The sequence below is a fragment of the Gadus chalcogrammus genome, chromosome 7 (assembly GCF_026213295.1).
Source record: "Gadus chalcogrammus isolate NIFS_2021 chromosome 7, NIFS_Gcha_1.0, whole genome shotgun sequence".
In the NCBI taxonomy this organism is placed as follows: Eukaryota; Metazoa; Chordata; class Actinopteri; order Gadiformes; family Gadidae; genus Gadus; species Gadus chalcogrammus.
Window position 1 is genome coordinate 1057787 of NC_079418.1, and position 22371 is coordinate 1080157.

The window sequence follows — 22371 nt, forward strand, 5'->3', positions numbered from 1 at the left end:
TTTTTCTTGTGACTATCGAGTATTGTGATGAGATCTCTCTCTCTCTCTCTCTCTCTCTCTCTCTATATATATATATATAAATATCTATTATAAAACGTTCATACATATCACTGTATATATTTGTGTACATATGTAATTCTGGATTGTATCTTAAACGAAAAGCAGCTTTAATAAATGAGATGTCTCCTCTTTAATTGGTTGGTCCATTTGTCTAATTAATGAATTGATTGAAAGAGAAATGACACATTAGCCATAACTTAACACAACTATACACAACTAAATTAATGCCATACAAAACAATTAATTGTTAACTACATTTAAAATAAATTATGCTAAAATAAATACATAAAAAGTAATGTTAATTTAATTTAATACAATTTAACAATTAAATTAAATTCAACCCGAAAGAGATGACTACACCCAAGAATGTGTTTCCCTCTTCCCTTTAATAGGTCATGCCTCTCCCCCGTTCAAGAGCTGTGGGTACACGTGTTCTCGCGATAGTTCTACGTACAGCTATGATTATCTTCCGGAGGGCGTTCTCGCGACAGTTCCAAGTTCAGCTGGGTTATCTTCCGGAGGGTGTTCTCGCGATAGTTCTACGTTTGCCCGGGCGCCGTTCCAACCCGCAGCGCAGCCACTCGCCCTTCACTCTCCCTTCCCAGCTCCCCTCTTCTCCGATGCCTAAAGCATCCGGATAGTCCTCAGGCACATCCTTGATACATTTATCGTCGTTTCTGACGCACGGTGCCTCTCGATCTGCGGCTGCGCAGCGGGGAGGGCCTCCTCCTGGGAGTGTTGGAACGCAGCCCTTTGGCCGCAGCTGGAAGCGCACCAGATGTCGCTCTGCAGAAGAGCGCACACGTTTAACGCGTACACACCTCGTCTGCGATCGGAAGACATCCGTTGTCGTGGGTATCTATCAGGAACAGTAGAACGCCGGGACAAAAGGAAACACACGCACAAATACACGCACACTGCGGAGGACAGCCGATCCCACTGTGAGTATGCACCATCTTCCTGGTTGCTGTGTGTTTTGTGTGTTTGTGGTGCGCCATGGTTGTTGTGCCCTTGACACATCGGGTAGAACTTCGCCCAATCTCAAGATATCAATCTATCGTGATGATCGATCTGCAGTCGCCGGAGGTGAGGTGTGTTTCGCGGCTGTGGGAGGTCTGGTCGGACTGGTTGTGATCACCCGTACGGGAACCAACGTCTCACTGAACCAAAACAACAAGGCCTTATGATGTCTCAGAGGGCTACTGAATGTGTTGCATACTCAAAGACGCCCTAGTAAGGGTGTGTGTGTCTGTGTTACCAGCTATATGAGCAGTGTTGACAATGGCATTCTGGTTTGTGTGTTTCTCTGTGTGTGTCTAGTATGCATGAGTAACTTAACTTAAGACACTGACTACAATTTCAACAAATTCGTCCTTTTTTTTTATCAATCTATGCAGAACCAAATGTAAACAAACATTGTCATCATAATCAGTAATCAATACTCCCAACCCCTCCACACATATCTCTACAAGCGTGATTAAGAGGCCTGGTTGTGGCCTCGTCGTGTGACGGGGTTAACCGCGGTCAGTGCAAACATTCACTCACAATCTGGGGCGAGTTAAGTGGGTCTGCCACCCGAGCCTTTAAGACCAACGACGCACTGCACACTGCTCGGAGCCTCGATTACTGACCGAGCAAACACTGAGAATCAAACAGGACAATCACACATGATTCGCCGTCAAACACACGGTACACAACCACGGCTCCGGCTGATTGGTTGGGGGGTGTTCCCCAGGGTGGAACTGTGCGTGTGTGTCGCTGGCACCACTTTCAACCAATCAGATCTTTGTGATTTATCGCAATACCTATTACCTAGTTGTATCAACAACTGGTTTACGATGAGAATATAAACCTCTAAAAGGATCGAAACATGAGGTTGGAAACGTTGGAGGAAACGGAAAACTAGTTTATGTCCAATACAACACTTAACATTTCCGATAGAATACTTTATATTTCCAATAGCATGTTTTATACTTCCGAAGCCATACATATTTGAATGTAGTGTAACATAATGCCCCTCAGTGAGACTGTTTGGAGCGGTATTCTGAAGGCGCCGGTGACGTTGGACTCATGGCTGTGTGTCTTCCTGCTGGTCTGAATGTTGACTCTGTTTGGTTAGAAAGGCCTGGGCAGCTTAGAGTCAGAGGAGTCCATCACAGTCAGTGATGTCAAGAGCTCGGTCTGTCTCTCTCTCTGTCTCTGTCTGTGTGTCATTTATCACTGACTCATTAAGACACAGACACACACACGCTGTCTGTCTGTCTGTCTGTCTGTCTGTCTGTCTGTCTGTCTGTCTGTCTGTCTGTCTGTCTGTCTGTCTGTCTGTCTCTCTCTCTCTGTGCTCACTCCCGCGCCCCCCCCCCTCTGTCTGTCTGTCTGTCTGTCTGTCTGTCTGTCTGTCTGTCTGTCTGTCTGTCTGTCTGTCTGTCTGTCTCTCTCTGTGCTCACTCCCGCGCCCCCCCCCCTCCCCCTCCCCCTCCCCCTCTACGCTCCTCTGATATGTCAACAGGGGTTCTCCGTTGACAGTTTGATGACACGCGTCAGAGTGTCTCGTTCCACTTCCTCCAGAGTCCAGCGTCTCTTAGAGAAACCCGATCGCCAGCCTCCCACACTGGTCAGAGTTCACCTGGACTCTGCACAGACGTTGATCACTTCGGTCACTGATTCGGTCTCTATGCGGAAGACTGCTGCTGGATACTCACTCACTCACTCACACACACACACACACACACACACACACACACACACACACACACACACACAGATGCACTCCCTCACCCCTTCACACAGAGATACATTCTCTCTCTCTCTGAGGTGACACCGTGGTCCTGGGTTCGTTTGATGGATCACCCAGAGCCCTCCATCGGTTCAGTTCAATCAGGAATGCTGAACGAGCCCTTCAGGAGTTCAGCAGCATTTCATATCTGATGTAACTCCGATCAGGAGCTGCCGGCTTTCCCTTCGACCCCGGGACTTATTCAGGTCAGCTGTTGGTAAACGATAATACAACACAAATATTCCAGGAATGTTGGGTTAAGGGGGATATTCCCCATGCCTCGTTGGGGATAGTTCAGACTTAATCTGTGAGGTGAGAAGACATGGTTCATCTGCTGTGATGGTGGGAATGTACCATTTAAAATAGGGGTGCTTGGTGACATAAGGGTCTGCTTGGTGACATATGGGTCCATTCGGTGACTTAAGGAGAGAGAGAGAGAGAGAGAGAGAGAGAGAGAGAGAGAGAGAGAGAGAGAGAGAGAGAGAGAGAGAGAGAGAGAGAGAGAGAGAGAGAGAGAGAGAGAGAGAGAGAGAGAGAGAGAGAGAGAGAGAGAGAGCGCATTCCCTGCTAGAGAAGCAGTCACAAGTTTTACATTTGCTGCTCCTGGCCACACCCACAATTTGAACACGCAATCACATGTAGCATGTATGGGAAAATTATGAATTCCACCAAATATCCCTGATTTACTTTTTATTCCTTTTTGTTTATTTTTCGCCCTCTGCTGGTCGCTTTGTGTAAGTACGTTTAGGTTCTCGTCCGATGACTGGATCTGATTGAGAGCGGTACATACTTTTTAGTGCGAGACGAATCTTGAAACAACGTCAGTGGGCATTTAAGTGTTTAGACAGGTTAATTGTGTGAATGTGGCTTTTTAGTAGTTGGACTGCCTCATATTATTTTGTGTATTTTCGTTAATTATTTCGTTCTTGTGTTTTAAAAAAGTTAGCAAGTCACCTCTGACTGACTGACTGACTGACTGACTGTCTGTTTTGTAAGATGTCTTCACGCTGGGAAGGGAGTTGAACCATAATCAACAAAAAAATGTAGTAATACATGTATATTGAGACTGTGTGTGTGTGTGTGTGTGTGTGTGTGTGTGTGTGTGTGTGTGTGTGTGTGATAAAAAAAGTGCTTAGCATGTTGTAGCGTCTTATCCTAGCTATCTCATTGGATACGGGGAATAGTGCTTGGCACCTGGTTCTATGAACATCCTTACTGTACCCACAGAGATATGTTGTTTATCTTTCCCCTGACAAACTGCCTTATTGTAAGTCTCTCTGGATCAAAGCGTCTGTGTAACGCCCTGAGTGTAGTGCTGTCGTCACTAATGAATCACGAGCTAGGCTCCGTCTCCACAGCTAACGCCTCCTAGCTAACTCGTAGTGCTGGTCCGACTGGATTCCTGACTCCAGAGAGACGAGTTCCCCCTGGCATCTGGCGTCGGCCGAACAGACCCCCGACGCTCTGGGGGCCGACGGCGGTCTGGTCGGATTGATGCCATTCTGTGCTCAATAAATGCAAAAACCTGTTCAATAGATGCTAATAGATGCTAATAAGCATCTATTAGCATCTGTCACCCTGTGTTAAATGGATGCTAACCCAGCATGTCTTGTTTGTCTCCACAGGTTCCAGGACTAGCGTTCCAGGCCTAGCGCTCAAGGAATAACGCTAGCGCTCCAGGCTAGTGTTCCAAGACTAGCATTAGTGCTCCAGGCTAGTGCTCCAGGCTAGTGTTCCAGGCCTAGCGTTCCAGGCTAGTGCTCCAGGCTAGCCTCCGCCATGCCGTTGTTTGGGAAGTCCCACAAGAGCCCGGTGGACATCGTGAGGACGCTGAAGGAGAACCTCGCCCTGCTGGTGAAGCAGGACAAGAAGTCCGACAAGGTGGGCTTTTCAAAATAAGAGTTCATTCTTTATGAGAGAGAGAGAGAGAGAGAGAGAGAGAGAGAGAGAGAGAGAGAGAGAGAGAGAGAGAGAGAGAGAGAGAGAGAGAGAGAGAGAGAGAGAGAGAGAGAGAGAGAGAGAGAGAGAGAGAGAGAGAGAGAGAGAGAGAGAGAGAGAGAGAGAGAGAGAGAGCTCTCTGTCTCTGTCTCTTGTCGTTGTTGCATGCCGTAACAACGACATGTGGTGTGTTGTTGAGCGAGCGAGCTCTGACAGGTCCATGTGAAGGAGAACAGAGTCACACCTTGCTGTTAACACTCTGATATACAGACACACACACATTAAGTCCAGTGCCACCCCTCCACTCTTATCCAGTGGGAGTGTGATTGAAAGCCGCCCTGTGTTACCGTAGCAACAGTACAAGGTGCGAGGTCCAAACCATGTCCGGCTCGCGTGGGTCAGGGATGGACTGGGAGGGGCGTTTATGATGTTTTTATGGGATGGCAGGCATGGCCGGATCTCCAAGTGACGTGATAATCCTGGGGTCAAAATGCAAATGTTTTATTTGTCGGTTAAAGTTGTGTATGTTATTTATGGCTTGTTTTTATTTAATATAATTAAATGAATGTGTTAAGGTGTATTGGATGATTGCTGCAGACTGCAAAGCTGACACAATATTTACTACTACTTACTTATATCAAATAACTACAATATTTGACATACCATTTTGATATATGTCACTCAGACCCTTCTGCAGGGTGTAAGTATACACGAACATTAGAGCAGCTCCTTAAAGAAACGAGCAAAGCCTTAACCCCACTACAGCCTTAACTGAACCTAATGAGGTCATTGTAACGACGTCTTCCTCATCGTAACGTGGTAACGTAAAGTAACGACGTCATGGTAACGCAACAACGTCATGGTAACGCAACAACGTCATGGTAGCGTAACGACATGAAACGACGTCATGGTATTGCAAGTAACAACTGTTGTAGGGTAGTGCTATGCAAGCCGACAGCTCCCTCTGGTGGGCTGTGTGTGTATGGACCCGGGTGGTCAACATGTGTCAGTTCTGTTATGTGCCAGCCCGTTAGTACAAGAGACACAGCCCGACTCCGTGTGTTATTCTATACACCTTCGCTTGCAACAACAACGTGCGTAACGTAACAGTATCGTAACGACGTCATGGGAACGGAACAACGTCATCGTAGTGTAACAGCGTCATGGTAACGTAACGATGTCATGGTAACGTAACGACGTCATGGTAAAGTAAAAACAGCATGGTAATTTCACGTAACAACGTCATTCTAGTGTAACAACGTCAAGGTAACGTAACGACGTCATGGGAACGTAACGACGTCATGGTGACGTGACGACGTCACGGTAACGTAAAGCAACAACGGCATGGTATTGTCCCGTAACAACGTCACTGTAGTGTAATAATACATTTAATTTAGAGCCACACCATTTACACCACAAACAACGTCATGGTAACGTAACGACGTCATGGTAACGTGACAACGTCATGGTAACGCGACGACGTCAGAGTAACGTGACGACGTCATGGTAACGCGACGACGTCAGAGTAACGTGACGACGTCATGGTAACGTGACGACATCATGGTAACGTGACGACGTCATGGTAACGATGTCAGAGTAACGTGACAACGTCATGGTAACGTGACGACGTCATGGTAACGTGACGACGTCATGGTAACGTAACAACGTCATGGTAACGATGTCAGAGTAACGTGACGACGTCATGGTAACGTAACAACGTCCCCCCCCCCAGGCGTCGGAGGAGGTGTCCAAGTGCCTGGTGTCCATGAAGGAGATCCTCTACGGCAGCGGGGAGAAGGAGCCGCACACGGAGACGGTGGCGCTGCTGGCCCAGGAGCTGTACAACAGTGGGCTGCTGCTGGCGCTGGTGGAGCACCTGGCGGTGGTGGACTTTGAGGTGAGGGGTCCCTTGGGGTCTAGTGGTCCACCTCCTGGGGGGGTCTCTGCTGGACCAGGAGCTGTGTGTGTGTTAACCGTGTGTGTGTGTGTGTGTTAACCGTGTGTGTGTGTGTTCATCAGGGTAAGAAGGACGTGTGTCAGATCTTCAACAACGTCCTGCGGCGTCAGATCGGGACCCGGAGCCCCACGGTGGAGTACCTCTGCTCCCACCAGGGGGTGCTGTTCCTCCTGCTCAAAGGGTCAGCGCCTGCCTCTCTCTGTCTCTGTCTCTGTCTCTGTCTCTGTCTCTGTCTCTGTCTCTGTCTCTGTCTCTGTCTCTGTCTCTGTCTCTGTCTCTCCGTCTCTCTCCTCCCTTCTCTCTCTTCCTCTCTTCTCTATCTCTCCTCTCTCTGTCTCTCTCTCCCTCTGTCTCTCTCTGTCTCAGTGTCTCTCTCTCTCCCCCCCCAGCTATGAGACCCCCCCCGTGGCCCTGAACTGTGGCATCATGCTGAGGGAGTGTATCCGCCACGAGCCGCTGGCCAAGGTGCTGCTCTACTCGGACCACTTCCCCCGCTTCTTCACCTACGTGGAGATGAGCACCTTCGACATCGCCTCCGATGCCTTCGCCACCTTCAAGGTAAGGCCACAATCTGCTAGCTCCGCCTATTATCTGCTAGGTCCGCCCACTCTCTGCTCCTAGCTCCGCCCACTCTCTTCCCCTGCTCCTAGCTCCGCCCACTCTCTGCTCCTAGCTCCGCCCACTCTATTCCCCTGCTCCTAGCTCCGCCCACTCTCTGCTCCTAGCTCCGCCTGCTCTCTTCGCCTGCTCCTAGCTCCGCCCCCTCCCTGCTCCTAGCTCCGCCCCCTCCCTGCTCCTAGCTCCGCCCCCTCCCTGCTCCTAGCTCCGCCCCCATGGTTCCCTGCATTAGTGTGAACTATATTCTGACGTCGTTCTTCTTCGGTTCTCCTCAGGATCTTCTGACGCGACACAAAGTCCTGGTTGCCGAATACCTGGAACAGAACTATGACGCAGTGAGACTCACTCACTCACTCACTCAGTCACCCACTAACTCACTCACTCACTGACCAATACACAGTGAGACTCAGTCAGTCACCCAGTCACTCAGTCACTCACCAATACACAGTGAGACTCACTCACTCACTAACTCACAGTGAGACTCACTCACTCACTCCCCCAGTCACTCACTCATTAATACACATTGAGACTCACTCACTCACTCCCCCAGTCACTCACTCATTAATACACATTGAGACTCACTCACTCACTCCCCCAGTCACTCACTCATTAATACACATTGAGACTCACTCACTCACTCCCCCAGTCACTCACTCATTAATACACAGTGAGACTCACTTCCTCACTCACTCACTCATTAATAAACAGTGAGACTCACTTACTCACTCACTCACTCACTCACTCACTCATTAATACACAGTGAGACTCACTTCCTCACTCACTCATTAATACACAGTGAGACTCACTTACTCACTCACTCACTCACTCACTCATTAATACACAGTGAGACTCACTTCCTCACTCACTCACTCATTAATAAACAGTGAGACTCACTCACTCACTCACTCACTCACTCACTCACTCACTCACTCATTAATACACAGTGAGACTCAGTCACTCACTCACCTCTACGTCTCCTCTTCCCCCTCAGGTCTTCACAGAATATGAGAAGCTGCTTCACTCTGAGAACTACGTCACCAAGAGGCAGTCTCTGAAGGTCAGTCCTCCACCTGGAACCTTCCACGGTTCCGTCGTTGGGGCCTCAGTTGTCTGTCGGTGACGTAGCCGGGTGTAGTTAGACGGTGACTGGGCCCGATGAGGTGCAGTTGAACCTGGTGAAGGTGCAGTTGAACCTGGTGAAGGTGCAGTTGAACCTGGTGAAGGTGCAGTTGAACCTGGTTAAGGTGCAGTTGAACCTGGTTAAGGTGCAGTTGATCCTGAATGGGGTGCAGTTGAACCTGGTTAAGGTGCAGTTGAACCTGGTTAAGGTGCAGTTGAACCTGGTGAAGGTGCAGTTGAACCTGGTGAAGGTGCAGTTGAACCTGGTGAAGGTGCAGTTGAACCTGGTGAAGGTGCAGTTGAACCTGGTGAAGGTGCAGTTGAACCTGGTGAAGGTGCAGTTGAACCTGGTGAAGGTGCAGTTGATCCTGAATGGGGTGCAGTTGATCCCGGTCAAGGTGCAGTTGATCCTAATGAGGTTGTTTCGTGTTGCTCTTCCCTCCCAAGCTACTGGGTGAGCTGCTGCTGGACCGACACAACTTCACGGTGATGACCCGCTACATCAGCAAACCGGAGAACCTCAAGCTGATGATGAACCTGCTCCGGGACAAGAGCCCCAACATCCAGTTTGAGGCCTTCCACGTCTTTAAGGTGCGTACCTTCAGAGGGACTATGTTTACCTTCAGGGTTTGGCAGACGCGTACCTTGTGTTGTGTTGTCTAGGGTTGTGTTGTTGGGTTGTATTGTTGTGTAGGGTTGTGTTGTTGTGTAGTGTTGTGTTGGGGTTTACGTTTACATTCAGAGCGTTTAGCAGACGTTTTCTCCCAAAGAGCCTTACAATAGGTTTGTTGTTAACCTAGTGTTGTGGTGGGTTTTATCATGTTGTCTAGGCTTATGTTCTTGTGTTGTGCTGGGTTGTGTTCTTGTGTTGTGTAGGGGTTGTGTGGTTGTGTAGGGTGATGTGTGGTTGTGTTCTTGTGATGTTGTGTAGGGTTGTGGTGTTGTGTTGGGTTGAGTTGTTGGGTCGTGATCTTGTGTAGGGTCTTGTTGTTGTGTAGGATGTTGTGTTAGGTTGTGTTGTTATGTAGGGTTGTGTTGTGGTGTTGTGGTGTTGTGTTGGGTTGTGATGTTGTGTTGTTGTGTAGGGTTGTGTTCTTGTGTTGCGTTGGGTTGTGATGTTGTGTTGTTGTGTTGGGTTATGTGGTGTTTGGGTGTGTTGTGTTGTATTGTGTTTTGTTGGGTTATGTGTTTTTGTGTTTTGTTGGGTTATGTGTTTTTGTGTTTTGTTATGGTGGTGTTGTGTTGAGTCGTGTTGTTGCATTGTACTGGGTTATGTGTTTTTGTGTTGGGATGTGTAGGGTTGTGGTGTTGTGTTGTGTTGGGTTATGTGGTGTTGTGTTGTAGCGTTGGTGTTGTGTTGGATTTTGTTATTGTATTTAGGGCTGCAACTAACGATTATTTTAATAATCGATTAATCTGTCGATTATTTTTTCGATGAATCGGATAAAAAAAACATTTGTCATTGCTGCATCTTTATTCAAAAACTGAACATTACTTCAAATTCACAGTGCAGACTGAAGTGTAAAAACACTAGGTTACTGCTCCAACGTCCCGGAACTATTACAAGTAATATTAAATGATAAAAACATTAAAAAAACATAACTGGGACAACACAAAAAAAACATTGTGTGTGTGTGTGTGTGTGTGTGTGTGTGTGTGTGTGTGTGTGTGTGTGTGTGTGTGTGTGTGTGTGTGTGTGTGTGTGTGTGTGTGTGTGTGTGTGTGTGTGTGTGTGTGTGTGTGTGTGTGTATATATGTGTGTATGTGTATATATATGTGTATGTGTATATATATGTGCGTATATGTATATATAGTATAAAAGGGGTGTCCATGGTTAACCGGTCAACCGATAAGATCTTTAACCGGTAAATACTAACGGTTAAAAATAAATTAAATCATCTTCATTCTCTCAGATGTCGGGAGATTGTTAATTTTTATTGATCTTGATACCATTTTCGAGACTCCTTGAAATATAACTTGTATTATTGTTTTAATTGCTGATAAGATGATCATAGTTCAAGATAGGACGTTAAACTGGTCATAATTCCATCTTTACTATCTATTTTATATTGCTGGGAAAACAAGTTTTTTATGTTGCATCTGAACACATCAATCATCAATCACTGAGCCGACCTGAACACATCACATTTGACACTGTTTGCGTTTATTTTTTTTAAGCTAACGAGCTCTATATCCTGCTGATTTTAACATGGATTTAAAAACTGCATTACTATTTTTAACTGACGGGACTTTCTACACCGTCCGGTTGTGTGATTACTACCGCTGCTTTGAATGACTTGATGCACGCGGTGCCGACTCCGAGCCCGTCTGCACAACGTCTGCAGCAGCAGACCCTACAGCAGCAGCAGCTGACAGAGTTTTTGGTTGGACTAGACGGATACTGAGTTGAAGGAGTTTTTTTAACCCAAAGACAGTGAAGCTACAACACTTTTATAAAGGCCTACAGTCCAGTGTTAAGATATGACCAAAATACAAGCTGTGGTCGCTCACACTAAAGCTCGCTGTGGGCATGAACCGTGAACCAACCTGTCGGAGGCTGGCTCTAACCGCGCCTACGAGAGAAGTATTAATCGCGCGACTCAACGAATCGATGACCAAATTCGTTGCCAACGCTTTTAGTTATCGATTTTATCGAACTACTACAACTGCAATGAATATCATGCTTCTTGGGTTTGAGTTCATTGAGTTGTTGCACTTAATGTTGGGCCACTGTTTTTCAGTTTTGTGGCATCATTGAATGATGTATGTGCCCTTTGCACTGATAAAAATACCAACCATTCATGTGTCTTATTGGGCATGGAAAACGAAATGAATGTATGTTGGTTCAATTAACATACCGTACATAGGTTACGATCTTGGAAGATTTTTTAGGTAGTGGCCATCCCCAAAATGCACCAGAATACAGGAATCGTATCTACCAAATTCAAAATTGTGTAGCTTCTCTCAGCTCACGTTTAGTTGAAGTGTGCAGTCATGTGGCCCTCTGATGGTTATGATGAAAAATGTGGCCCTCTTTATTATGAAAGTTGCCCATCCCTGTGTTAGGATATGTAGGGTTGTGTTGTTATGTTGGGTTGTGTTTTACGTTCACATTCAGGGTGTTCATCAGACGCTTTTACCCAGAGAGACTAACATTAAGTCCATTGGTCAGGAGAAACAACAATATATCTCTGTGGGTACAGCAAGGATGTTCATAGAACCAAGGGCCAAGCACTGACTATCACTAGGTTAACCCATTCCCCGTAGACAAGAAGAGGGGCAGGAAGAGGAGGAGGAGGGGGAGGTTGAAGAGGACAGAGGGTGAGAGAGGAGGTGGAGGAGGCATAAGGAGGTGATGGTGCGAGCGTGACTCTGAGCTGTGTCTGTTCTCCGGCCAGGTGTTTGTGGCCAACCCCAACAAGACGCAGCCCATCGTGGACATCCTGCTGAAGAACCAGACCAAGCTGATCGAGTTCCTCGGCCACTTTCAGAAGGAGCGCAGCGACGACGAGCAGTTCAATGACGAGAAGACCTACCTGGTCAAACAGATCCGCGACCTCAAGAAGCCAGCCTCGTAGCCCTCTCCTCGCCCTCCTCCTCCTCCTCCCTCTCGTTCTCTTCTTCCTCCCTTTCCGCCATCTCCTCCTCCCTTTCCTCCTCCCTCTCCCCCCCCCATCACCTGCACAGTAACTTTTAACTTCAATGACGCCATCGACTCACTCGCGTTATTCACCTAGCCGTTCTAATCATAGAGACAAAAACAGCTGTATCGTTCCTTCAGTGGTTCTTTTTAAAAAGGTTTGCAGAAGACGTAGTTCTCAATCGTTGGTTTCGTTTTTTTCTGTGACTCCTTTTCGTGACATTGTTTTAGGGTTAGCACGATAGCATGTAGCGCCAGAACTCACGCTGAGAGCTGATTGGCCCACTCACAGAACCAATGGTCAACACAGGTGGTCAGAGACTGACACTAATCCAGACCCCAGAAAGAGTTTCAAGATTCCGAACTTTGTTTTGAGATCGCGTTTAAGATCGGTTCTCTAACTGAAAATATAAAACTTTGTTTGATTAACTAGTGTTCGATTTTTTTTCTTTGAGAGGATTTCTGTCTTCAGAGCACAACCGATGACATTAAAAGTAACGTTTGACCTGTTTCCGCTTAATGTAGCGGAGCTAGCTAAGCAGAAACTAGCTTAGCAGCGACATCAGAGACCCAGTGGAAAACGGCCGCTTGTGTATTTCTTCCTGCCATTTCTCTTTCCGTACTGTAATGACTTCCTGTCATTGTTTATATTTCGTATTATTCGGTCGCATTTGGTCAAAGTCCCTCTTGACTCATTAAACCGACCAAACAGTAGAGAAGGGTGCCTTTTTGGTTTTATACTTTTTCGTGTCTGATTGCTCGATGATTTAATCTCACGACACGCTTGTTTAGATGAAGTGGTGAACATCGTCACTCCTTATATGGAGTTGTTCGGACGTTTTGTAAAACTGCTTGTTTTTGTTTGTGGGGAGGGGGGGGGCAAGTGTTCTGTCGCTGGTAGCCCGCGGTAGCTAGGTGTTCTCCTTCTGTTTGACGGCACAATGTGTTCTTTGAAGAGCGGTTCTTTGAAGAGCGGTTCTTTGAAGATCGGTACTTTAAAGAGTGTTTCTTTGAAGGTCGCTTCTATAAAGATTGGCTCTTTGAAGATTGGTTCTTTAAAGAACAGTTCTTTACTTTACAGACACGCCCCCCACACAGCCCCGTCAGCGGGGGTGGGAGGGGCCTAACCACGCCCTCTTTGGTGGTGGGTTCTCAAGTTGTGTTAAATACAAACACCGCCTGTGTAAATTAAAGACCAGGACTTTACGACTACAAAACGTACAATAAACTGCAAATTTCAAATGTTGTCTTTTTATTCTGGGGCTATTGAACACCTTTTAATAACTGGGGCATGGATAAACAGGGGTTAGACAGTACAGAGACACGTCATTAAGGAGCAGGTAGGGGTTAGACAGTACAGAGACAGGTCATTAAGGAGCAGGTAGGGGTTAGACAGTACAGAGAGGTCATTAAGGAGCAGGTAGGGGTTAGACAGTACAGAGACAGGTCATTAAGGAGCAGGTAGGGGTTAGACAGTACAGAGACAGGTCATTAAGGAGCAGGTAGGGGTTAGACAGTACAGAGACAGGTCATTAAGGAGCAGGTAGGGGTTAGACAGTACAGAGACAGGTCATTAAGGAGCAGATAGGGGTTAGACAGTACAGAGACAGGTCATTAAGGAGCAGGTAGGGGTTACAGTACAGAGACAGGTCATTAAGGAGCAGGTAGGGGTTAGACAGTACAGAGACAGGTCATTGAGGAGCAGGTAGGGGTTAGACAGTAGAGACAGGTCATTGAGGAGACGGTAGGGGTTAGACAGTACAGAGACGGGTCGTTAAGGAGCAGGTCGGGGTTAGACAGTACAGAGGTCATTAAGGAGCAGGCTGGGGTTAGAGAGTACAGAGACGGGTCATTAGGGAGCAGGTAGGTTACTATGTACTGCACTTCTTTGTACTGCACTTGTTAATTTTTATGTCTCTTCTCTCTCTCTTCCTTCTTTAATGCTTTCTATCATTTTCTATCCTTTTTAATTTAACGTATGTGTTGACCTGCCAAGGGACCACAGATGAAAATTAGCTATTTTGCTAACTTTGGCACATTTACATTTTTTTGTGTAAACTAAAAATGTCAATTAACAAGTGCATTGTCCCTTTTAAATAAACAAAAAAGCAGACAGTACAGACATGTCATTAACGAGCAGGTAGGGGCCCAACAATTCGGAATGTTTTTTGTTGATTGTATTAGTATTTTTTGCATTCCAATAAAACGTAAAAAAGAAAAAAAGATAAGTATAAAACTCCTCTGGGGAAACTGAACCGGACGTCCCGTTCACTCCACCTCTCCGGACCCGGGGAATCCAGACCGGGATTTGCCGGACGCCGAAATCACACACACACCTCCTCCTCCTCTACCTCTCTTTTGTTTGGAGAAGGAGGACCATGCTCCCTCCAGACCCGGTCCATCTCCAATAACGGAACCTTTATCGATCTATCGACCATGATATCCGAGATGGAGATCGAGGAGGCGGATGAACTATCGTCCGGGTTCCCGCTCCACTGCGGCTGTAGAGACGCGGAGCTGGGCGCTCTTTGCGCGCTGGTCCACCGCACCGCCGACCCCTCGGACATCGGCGCGCAGGACCCCCGCTGCGGGTGGACCCCCATGCACTGGGCTGCGCGCTTTGGGAAGGTACGCGGGCACGCGAAATCGGGGATTGAGAGAGGGACAGACGGACGCGTTGGTTTTTAGACTCTAAACCCTCTTTGGGGATTAGAGAGCGGGGGTGGAGGTGGAAGTTCACGCGAGATCAGGTCGGGCGAGAGTATAACTTTTTTAACTCATAAATGAAGGGATTAATTAGGCAGATTAGTGCAGATAATAACTACGTGATTGATGGACATCCGGGTCTGTGTATACTCTGCAAGCGTCTCTCTCGCTCTCTCTCCCTCACACTCGGATGCTCCCTCGCTTGCTCTCTCCCTCACTCTTTTGCGCTCTCCCTTTCTCTCTCTCTCTCGGGTTTCCTACCAGTGGTGAATTTATGGATTTAAACTCAGTGTGACTCCGCTGATTGGTCGCAAGCCCCGCCTTCCGCCGGTGACGTCACGCTTGAGGCTAGAATCAAAACGTGGATATTATCATAGTGCGGCCGCAGTGGTAAATCGATATTCATTCATTATAAATAATCTAGAATCAGCTAGACCTCCATGTCCATTGAACAGATAAAACCGATATATGCAAAGGCCGATATATATTATTTTCTCATTTTATTTTCTTTGTTTTTTAGATATTATATTTTATATATTTGCTTAATACAGAGTGGTAGGGAAGGGTGCCTCGGGTAAATATGATTTTAAATTATTATGGTACTACTCGCACAATAATAATCTTAACTCATCTTTTGGATTGTTATAATGTTAACTCGTCTTTTATATTGTTATAATGTAAACTCATCTTCTAAAGTGTCATCATATAAACGCGTCTTTTATATTGTTCTATGTAAACTTATTTTTTTATTTGTTATAATATGAACTCATCTTTTATATTGTTATAATGTAATCTCATCTTTTATATTGTTTGAATGTAAACTTATCTTCTAAATTGTTAAAATATAAACTCATCTTTTATATTGTTATAATGTAAACTCATCTTCTAAAGTGTCATAATATAAACTTGTATTTTATATTGTTCTATGTAAAATATTTTTTTAATTGTTATAATATAAACTCATCTTTGATATTGTTATAATGTGAACTCACTATATACTCAATACAAACTAGTTTGCCTTCTTGTTATGATGTAGCCTCACTATATTTTTATATATATTTATGATGTAGCCTCACTATATATATATATTTATGATGTAGCCTCACTATACTTATATATATATTTATGATGTAGCCTCACTATATTTATGTATAGATTTATGATGTAGGCTCACTATATTTATGTATATATTTATGATGTAGCCTCACTATATTTATACATATATTTATGATGTAGCCTCACTATATATATTTATGATGTCGCCTCACTATATTTATATATTTATGATGTAGCCTCACTATATTTATATATACATATATGATGTAGCCTCACTATATTTATATATATATTTATGATGTAGCCTCACTATATTTATATATATATTTATGATGTAGCCTCACTATATTTATATATTTATGATGTAGCCTCACTATACTTATATATATATTTATGATGTAGCCTCACTATATTTATGTATAGATTTATGATGTAGCCTCACTATATTTATGTATATATTTATGATGTAGCCTCACTATATTTATACATATATTTATGATGTAGCCTCACTATATTTATATATATTTATGATGTCGCCTCACTATATTTATATATTTATGATGTAGCCTCACTATATTTATATATATATATATGATGTAGCCTCACTATATTTATATATATATTTATGATGTAGCCTCACTATATTTATTCATATATTTATGATGTAGCCTCACTATATTTATATATATATTTATGATGTAGCCTCACTACTTATATATATATTTATGATGTTGCCTCACTATATTTATATATATTTATGATGTAGCCTCACTATATTTATATATATTTATGATGTAGCCTCAATATATTTATATATATTTATGATGTAGCCTCACTATATTTATATATGTTTATGATGTCGCCTCACTATATTTATATATATATTTATGATGTAGCCTCACTATATTTATATATATATTTATGATGTAGCCTCACTATATTTATATATATATTTATGATGTAGCCTCACTATATTTATGTATATATTTATGATGTAGCCTCACTATATTTATGTATATATTTATGATGTAGCCTCACTATATTTATATATATTTTTGATGTAGCCTCACTATATTTATATATATTTATGATGTAGCCTCACTATATTTATGTATATTTATGATGTAGCCTCACTATATTTATATATATTTATGATGTACCCTCACTATATTTATATATATTTATGATGTCCTCACTATATTTATATATATTTATGATGTAGCCTCACTATATTTATATATATTTATGATGTCCTCACTATATTTATATATATATTTATGATGTCCTCACTATATTTATGAATATATATTTATGATGTAGCCTCACTATATTTATATAGATATTTATGATGTAGCCTCACTATATTTATATATATTTATGATGTAGCCTCACTATATTTATATATATATTTATGATGTCCTCAGGGGCCGGTGGACGGCGGCCGGAAGCGGCTCCTGGACCATTGGGAGAACATGGTCAACAAGAAGGCCAGGACGGACAGTGAGTAGGCTACTAAAGGTCAGACAGTGAGTAGGCTACTAAAGGTCAGGCAGTGAGTAGGCTACTAAAGGTCAGACAGGGAGTAGGCTCCAGGAGGACAGTGAGTAGGCTCCAGAAGGACAGACAGTGAGTAGGCTCCAGGAGGACAGACAGTGAGTAGGCTACAGAAGGACAGTGAGTAGGCTCCAGGAGGACAGACAGTGAGTAGGCTACAGAAGGACAGTGAGTAAGCTCCAGGAGGACAGACAGTGAGTAGGCTCCAGGAGGTCAGACAGTGAGTAGGCTACAGGAGGACAGTGAGTAGGCTCCAGGAGGCCTTTAGGTCAGACAGTGAGTAGGCTACAGAAGGACGTACAGTGAGTAGGCTCCAGGAGGACAGACAGTGAGTAGGCTACAGAAGGACAGTGAGTAGGCTACAGAAGGCCTTTAGGACGGACAGGGAGTAGGCTACAGAAGGACAGTGAGTAGGCTCCAGGAGGACAGACAGTGAGTAGGCTACAGAAGGACAGTGAGTAAGCTCCAGGAGGAAAGACAGTGAGTAGGCTCCAGGAGGTCAGACAGTGAGTAGGCTACAGGAGGACAGACAGTGAGTAGGCTCCAGGAGGACAGACAGTGAGTAAGCTCCAGGAGGACAGACAGTGAGTAAGCTCCAGGAGGACAGACAGTGAGTAGGCTACAGAAGGACGTTGAGTAGGCTACAGGAGGACAGACAGTGAGTAGGCTACAGGAGGCCTTAGGACGGACAGTGAGTCGGCTACAGAAGGACAGTGAGTAGGCTCCAGGAGGACAGACAGTGAGTAGGCTACAGAAGGACAGTGAGTAGGCTACAGGAGGACAGACAGTGAGTAGGCTTCAGGAAGCCTTTAGGACGGACAGTGAGTAGGCTACAGAAGGACAGTGAGTAGGCTACAGGAGGACAGACAGTGAGTAGGCTACAGAAGGACAGTGAGTAGGCTACAGGAGGACAGACAGTGAGTAGGCTCCAGGAGGACAGACAGTGAGTAGGCTACAGAAGGACATACAGTGAGTAGGCTCCAGGAGGACAGACAGTGAGTAGGCTACAGAAGGACAGTGAGTAGGCTCCAGGAGGACAGACAGTGAGTAGGCTCCAGGAGGACAGACAGTGAGTAGGCTACAGGAGGACAGACAGTGAGTAGGCTCCAGGAGGACAGACAGTGAGTAGGCTACAGGAGGACAGACAGTGAGTAGGCTCCAGGAGGACAGACAGTGAATAGGCTCCAGGAGGACAGACAGTGAGTAGGCTCCAGGAGGACAGACAGTGAGTAGGCTACAGGAGGACAGACAGTGAGTAGGCTCCAGGAGGACAGACAGTGAGTAGGCTACAGGAGGACAGACAGTGAGTAGGCTCCAGGAGGACAGACAGTGAATAGGCTCCAGGAGGACAGACAGTGAGTAGGCTCCAGGAGGACAGACAGTGAGTAGGCTACAGGAGGACAGACAGTGAGTAGGCTACAGAAGGACGTTGAGTAGGCTACAGGAGGACAGACAGTGAGTAGGCTACAGGAGGCCTTAGGACGGACAGTGAGTCGGCTACAGAAGGACAGTGAGTAGGCTCCAGGAGGACAGACAGTGAGTAGGCTACAGAAGGACAGTGAGTAGGCTACAGGAGGACAGACAGTGAGTAGGCTTCAGGAAGCCTTTAGGACGGACAGTGAGTAGGCTACAGAAGGACAGTGAGTAGGCTACAGGAGGACAGACAGTGAGTAGGCTACAGAAGGACAGTGAGTAGGCTACAGGAGGACAGACAGTGAGTAGGCTCCAGGAGGACAGACAGTGAGTAGGCTACAGAAGGACATACAGTGAGTAGGCTCCAGGAGGACAGACAGTGAGTAGGCTACAGAAGGACAGTGAGTAGGCTCCAGGAGGACAGACAGTGAGTAGGCTCCAGGAGGACAGACAGTGAGTAGGCTACAGGAGGACAGACAGTGAGTAGGCTCCAGGAGGACAGACAGTGAGTAGGCTACAGGAGGACAGACAGTGAGTAGGCTCCAGGAGGACAGACAGTGAATAGGCTCCAGGAGGACAGACAGTGAGTAGGCTCCAGGAGGACAGACAGTGAGTAGGCTACAGGAGGACAGACAGTGAGTAGGCTCCAGGAGGACAGACAGTGAGTAGGCTACAGAAGGCCTTTAGGACGGACAGTGAGTAGGCTCCAGGAGGACAGACAGTGAGTAGGCTACAGGAGGACAGACAGTGAGAAGGCTACAGGAGGACAGACAGTGAGTAGGCTACAGAAGGTCAGACAGTGAGTAGGCTACAGAAGGCCTTTAGGACCCACGCTAAGGCTCACTTATTGTTCCACGTCGACGCAGAGCGAGGACCGCGCAGACGCTCTGAACCGCTTTGTTCTGGTTCTGCGTCGGGTTTTAGTGAGCGGACCAATCACAGCCCTTGTTGCTGCGTCGCCTTAACGGAAGGTTAACAGTTTAGAGAGGCGCACGTCAGGCCCTTAAGGTGGACGCAAGGAGGGTCCGCAAGGGGCCAAGCACTAACCATCACTAGGTTAACCCGTTCAACAACACTAACCATAACTAGGTTAACCCGTTCAACAACACTAACCATCACTAGGTTAACCCGTTCAACAACACTAACCATCACTAGGTTAACCCGTTCAACAACACAAACCATCACTAGGTTAACCCGTTCAACAACACTAACCATCACTAGGTTAACCCGTTCCCCGTTTACAACACAGATTGCTAGGGTAAGACGCTACACCATGCTAGGGTAAGACGCTACACCATGCTAGGGTAAGACGCTACTCCATGCTAGGGTGAGATGCTACACCATGTTATGGTAAGATGCTACACCGTGCTAGGGTAAGATGCTACACCATGCTAGGGTAAGATGCTACACCGTGCTAGGGTAAGATGATACACCGTGCTAGGGTAAGATGCTCCACCATACTAGGGTAAGATGCTACACCGTGCTAGGGTAAGATGCTCCACCATGCTAGGGTAAGACGCTACACCATGCTAGGGTAAGATGCTCATCCATGCTAGGGTAAGATGCTACACCATGCTAGGGTAAGATGCTCCACCATGCTAGGGTAAAATGCTACACCATGCTAGATGCTACACCATGCTAGGGTAAGATGCTACACCATGCTAGGGTAAGATGCTCCACCATGCTAGGGTAAGATGCTACACCATGCTAGGGTAAGATGCTACACCATGCTAGGGTAAGATGCTACACCATGCTAGATGCTACACCATGCTAGGGTAAGATGCTACACCATGCTAGGGTAAGATGCTACACCATGCTAGGGTAAGATGCTCCACCATGCTAGGGTAAGATTGTACACCATGCTAGGATAAGATGCTCCACCATGCTAGGGTAAGATGCTACTGTACACCATGCTAGGATAAGATGCTCCACCTTGCTAGGGTAAGATGCTCCACCATGCTAGGGTAAGATGCTCCACCATGCTAGGAGAAGATGCTACACCATGCTAGGGTAAGATGCTACACCATGCTAGGGTAAGATGCTACACCATGCTAAGTACTGTTTTTAAGTGTCCATGCGTTTGTCTTTCCTCCATTTTGTTTAGCGTCACAAGACGACACCAGAGGCCTCTTCAGCGGCTTCCTGCGGCCCCCCTCCTGCGCCGGCCCCCCTGAGGTCCTCCTCCGGCCCCCCGACTCCCTCAAGACCACCGCCGAACCGTCCAATCAGAAGCACTGCGCCTCCTTCGCGTCGTCCAATCAGGAGTCCCCGGGAGAGACTCGACACACCTCTGACATGTGCGGCTCGCTGCATCGCTCTGGGAGCCCCGCCCCCATTGCCTATGACCTGGGGGCGGTGACCTTTGACCTGGGCGATCTCCTGCTCTACGGACATCACCATGGCTACGGGGACACGGCGGAGGACATCGGGGGACGTCGCGGGTTCGATTCCCTGCCCCGACTCTGAGGAGATGAACTGGGTTAAGACGCTCCGAGGAATACGCTGGTTCTTTCGTGCGTTTTTAATCGGACGCGCTTGCACTATTGAGGGGACGTCGGTTTTTTAAACGCCGACTTTAAGACGTGTTTGAAAAGTACCTGAGCGTCCTGTTGGAGTTTAAAGTACTTTAAAAGAACTTCAGTACTTAAAAGTCCTGTGCAGTTTCAAATTACTTAAAAGGTTGCCTAAAGTCACTTACGTTTCTGGACGTCTTTGCTTCGGATCTGAGGGGAACTTAAGAGATTCCTCAACCAAAGAAAAACATTGGTTATTTGCTCGTTTTAAATTCCATGCGGTGCTAAAACAATGTCATTTTATACTCGTCTTTTTCACTCAAATGACAGTCTTTGTGTTACAAATTGATGCGCCCTATTTGTTTTGTAAGTGAACTTTGTCACCTGGGAATAATTAAATGTTCATGTTCTGTCCTGTTTTTTTGTCGTAGTTAATGTCCCTCAAGGAAAGAATTTGGTTTAGAGTCAGAAACCATGTAAATGCAGTAAATGCATGATATTATGTCCACTATACAGACACTCTGTAAACAGCTCGGGTTAATTGATAAATGTGCATTGTTAAATGATAAATACAGAATAGTAGTTATACACCACCCGTCCAATAGGCGACGCTGTCGGACCTTAAACACGACAGGGACTACTACCATTAGGAAGCTGACGTCCATGGTTGGTAAACATGTTTAAATCCTCTATACAAGTCAAACATTTAGAAAAGTGTATTATTTGTCTCTTGGGGACGTTATGGGATAATTTAATGTACACTAGTGAGGGGTGCAAATCCGAATTAAAAAGTAATAAAACTGCATTGCGACATACGGCCCAAGATAGCGCCAGAGAGACCAAAACGGATGGTTAATGTGTATACATCTCCAAGACAGATGGTTAATGCTGTCTTGGAGATTTATACAGACACAGAAGCACTTGTAATGCTCTTTTTTACAATCTAATTAACGGTTCAATACGGGATGGCCGTGGCTGCACCACCTCCGTCCAGCAGGAAGCGCTGTGCTGTCGGACCTAC

At 45.8% G+C, this 22371-nt stretch overlaps 2 protein-coding genes across 2 annotated transcripts; both read left to right on the forward strand.

Moving 5' to 3' along the window:
- Positions 1-754: 754 nt before the first annotated feature.
- Positions 755-13374, forward strand: cab39l (calcium binding protein 39-like). Its single transcript, XM_056593852.1, has 9 exons — positions 755-1001; positions 4462-4717; positions 6507-6671; positions 6794-6912; positions 7121-7289; positions 7625-7684; positions 8341-8406; positions 8916-9059; positions 11867-13374. Exons 2-9 carry the CDS (start codon positions 4616-4618, stop codon positions 12044-12046), a joined length of 1005 nt encoding a protein of 334 aa, XP_056449827.1. The 5' UTR covers positions 755-1001; positions 4462-4615; the 3' UTR covers positions 12047-13374.
- A 985-nt stretch (positions 13375-14359) lies between these two features.
- Positions 14360-21787, forward strand: LOC130385365 (ankyrin repeat domain-containing protein 10-like). The gene is made up of 3 exons (XM_056593855.1): positions 14360-14736; positions 17295-17370; positions 20942-21787. Exons 1-3 carry the CDS (start codon positions 14545-14547, stop codon positions 21301-21303), a joined length of 630 nt encoding a protein of 209 aa, XP_056449830.1. The 5' UTR covers positions 14360-14544; the 3' UTR covers positions 21304-21787.
- Positions 21788-22371: the final 584 nt, after the last annotated feature.

Excerpts from the sequence above, each read along its gene's own strand:
- LOC130385365 (XM_056593855.1), top strand. The coding sequence starts at position 14,545 with ATGATATCCGAGATGGAGATCGAGGAGGCGGATGAACTATCGTCCGGG. Across the intron at positions 14,737-17,294 it reads GGGCTGCGCGCTTTGGGAAG|GGGCCGGTGGACGGCGGCCG; the intron begins GTACGCGGGCAC and ends TGATGTCCTCAG. Across the intron at positions 17,371-20,941 it reads CAAGAAGGCCAGGACGGACA|CGTCACAAGACGACACCAGA; the intron begins GTGAGTAGGCTA and ends CATTTTGTTTAG.
- cab39l (XM_056593852.1), top strand. The coding sequence starts at position 4,616 with ATGCCGTTGTTTGGGAAGTCCCACAAGAGCCCGGTGGACATCGTGAGG. Across the intron at positions 6,913-7,120 it reads CTGTTCCTCCTGCTCAAAGG|CTATGAGACCCCCCCCGTGG; the intron begins GTCAGCGCCTGC and ends CTCCCCCCCCAG. Across the intron at positions 7,290-7,624 it reads ATGCCTTCGCCACCTTCAAG|GATCTTCTGACGCGACACAA; the intron begins GTAAGGCCACAA and ends GGTTCTCCTCAG.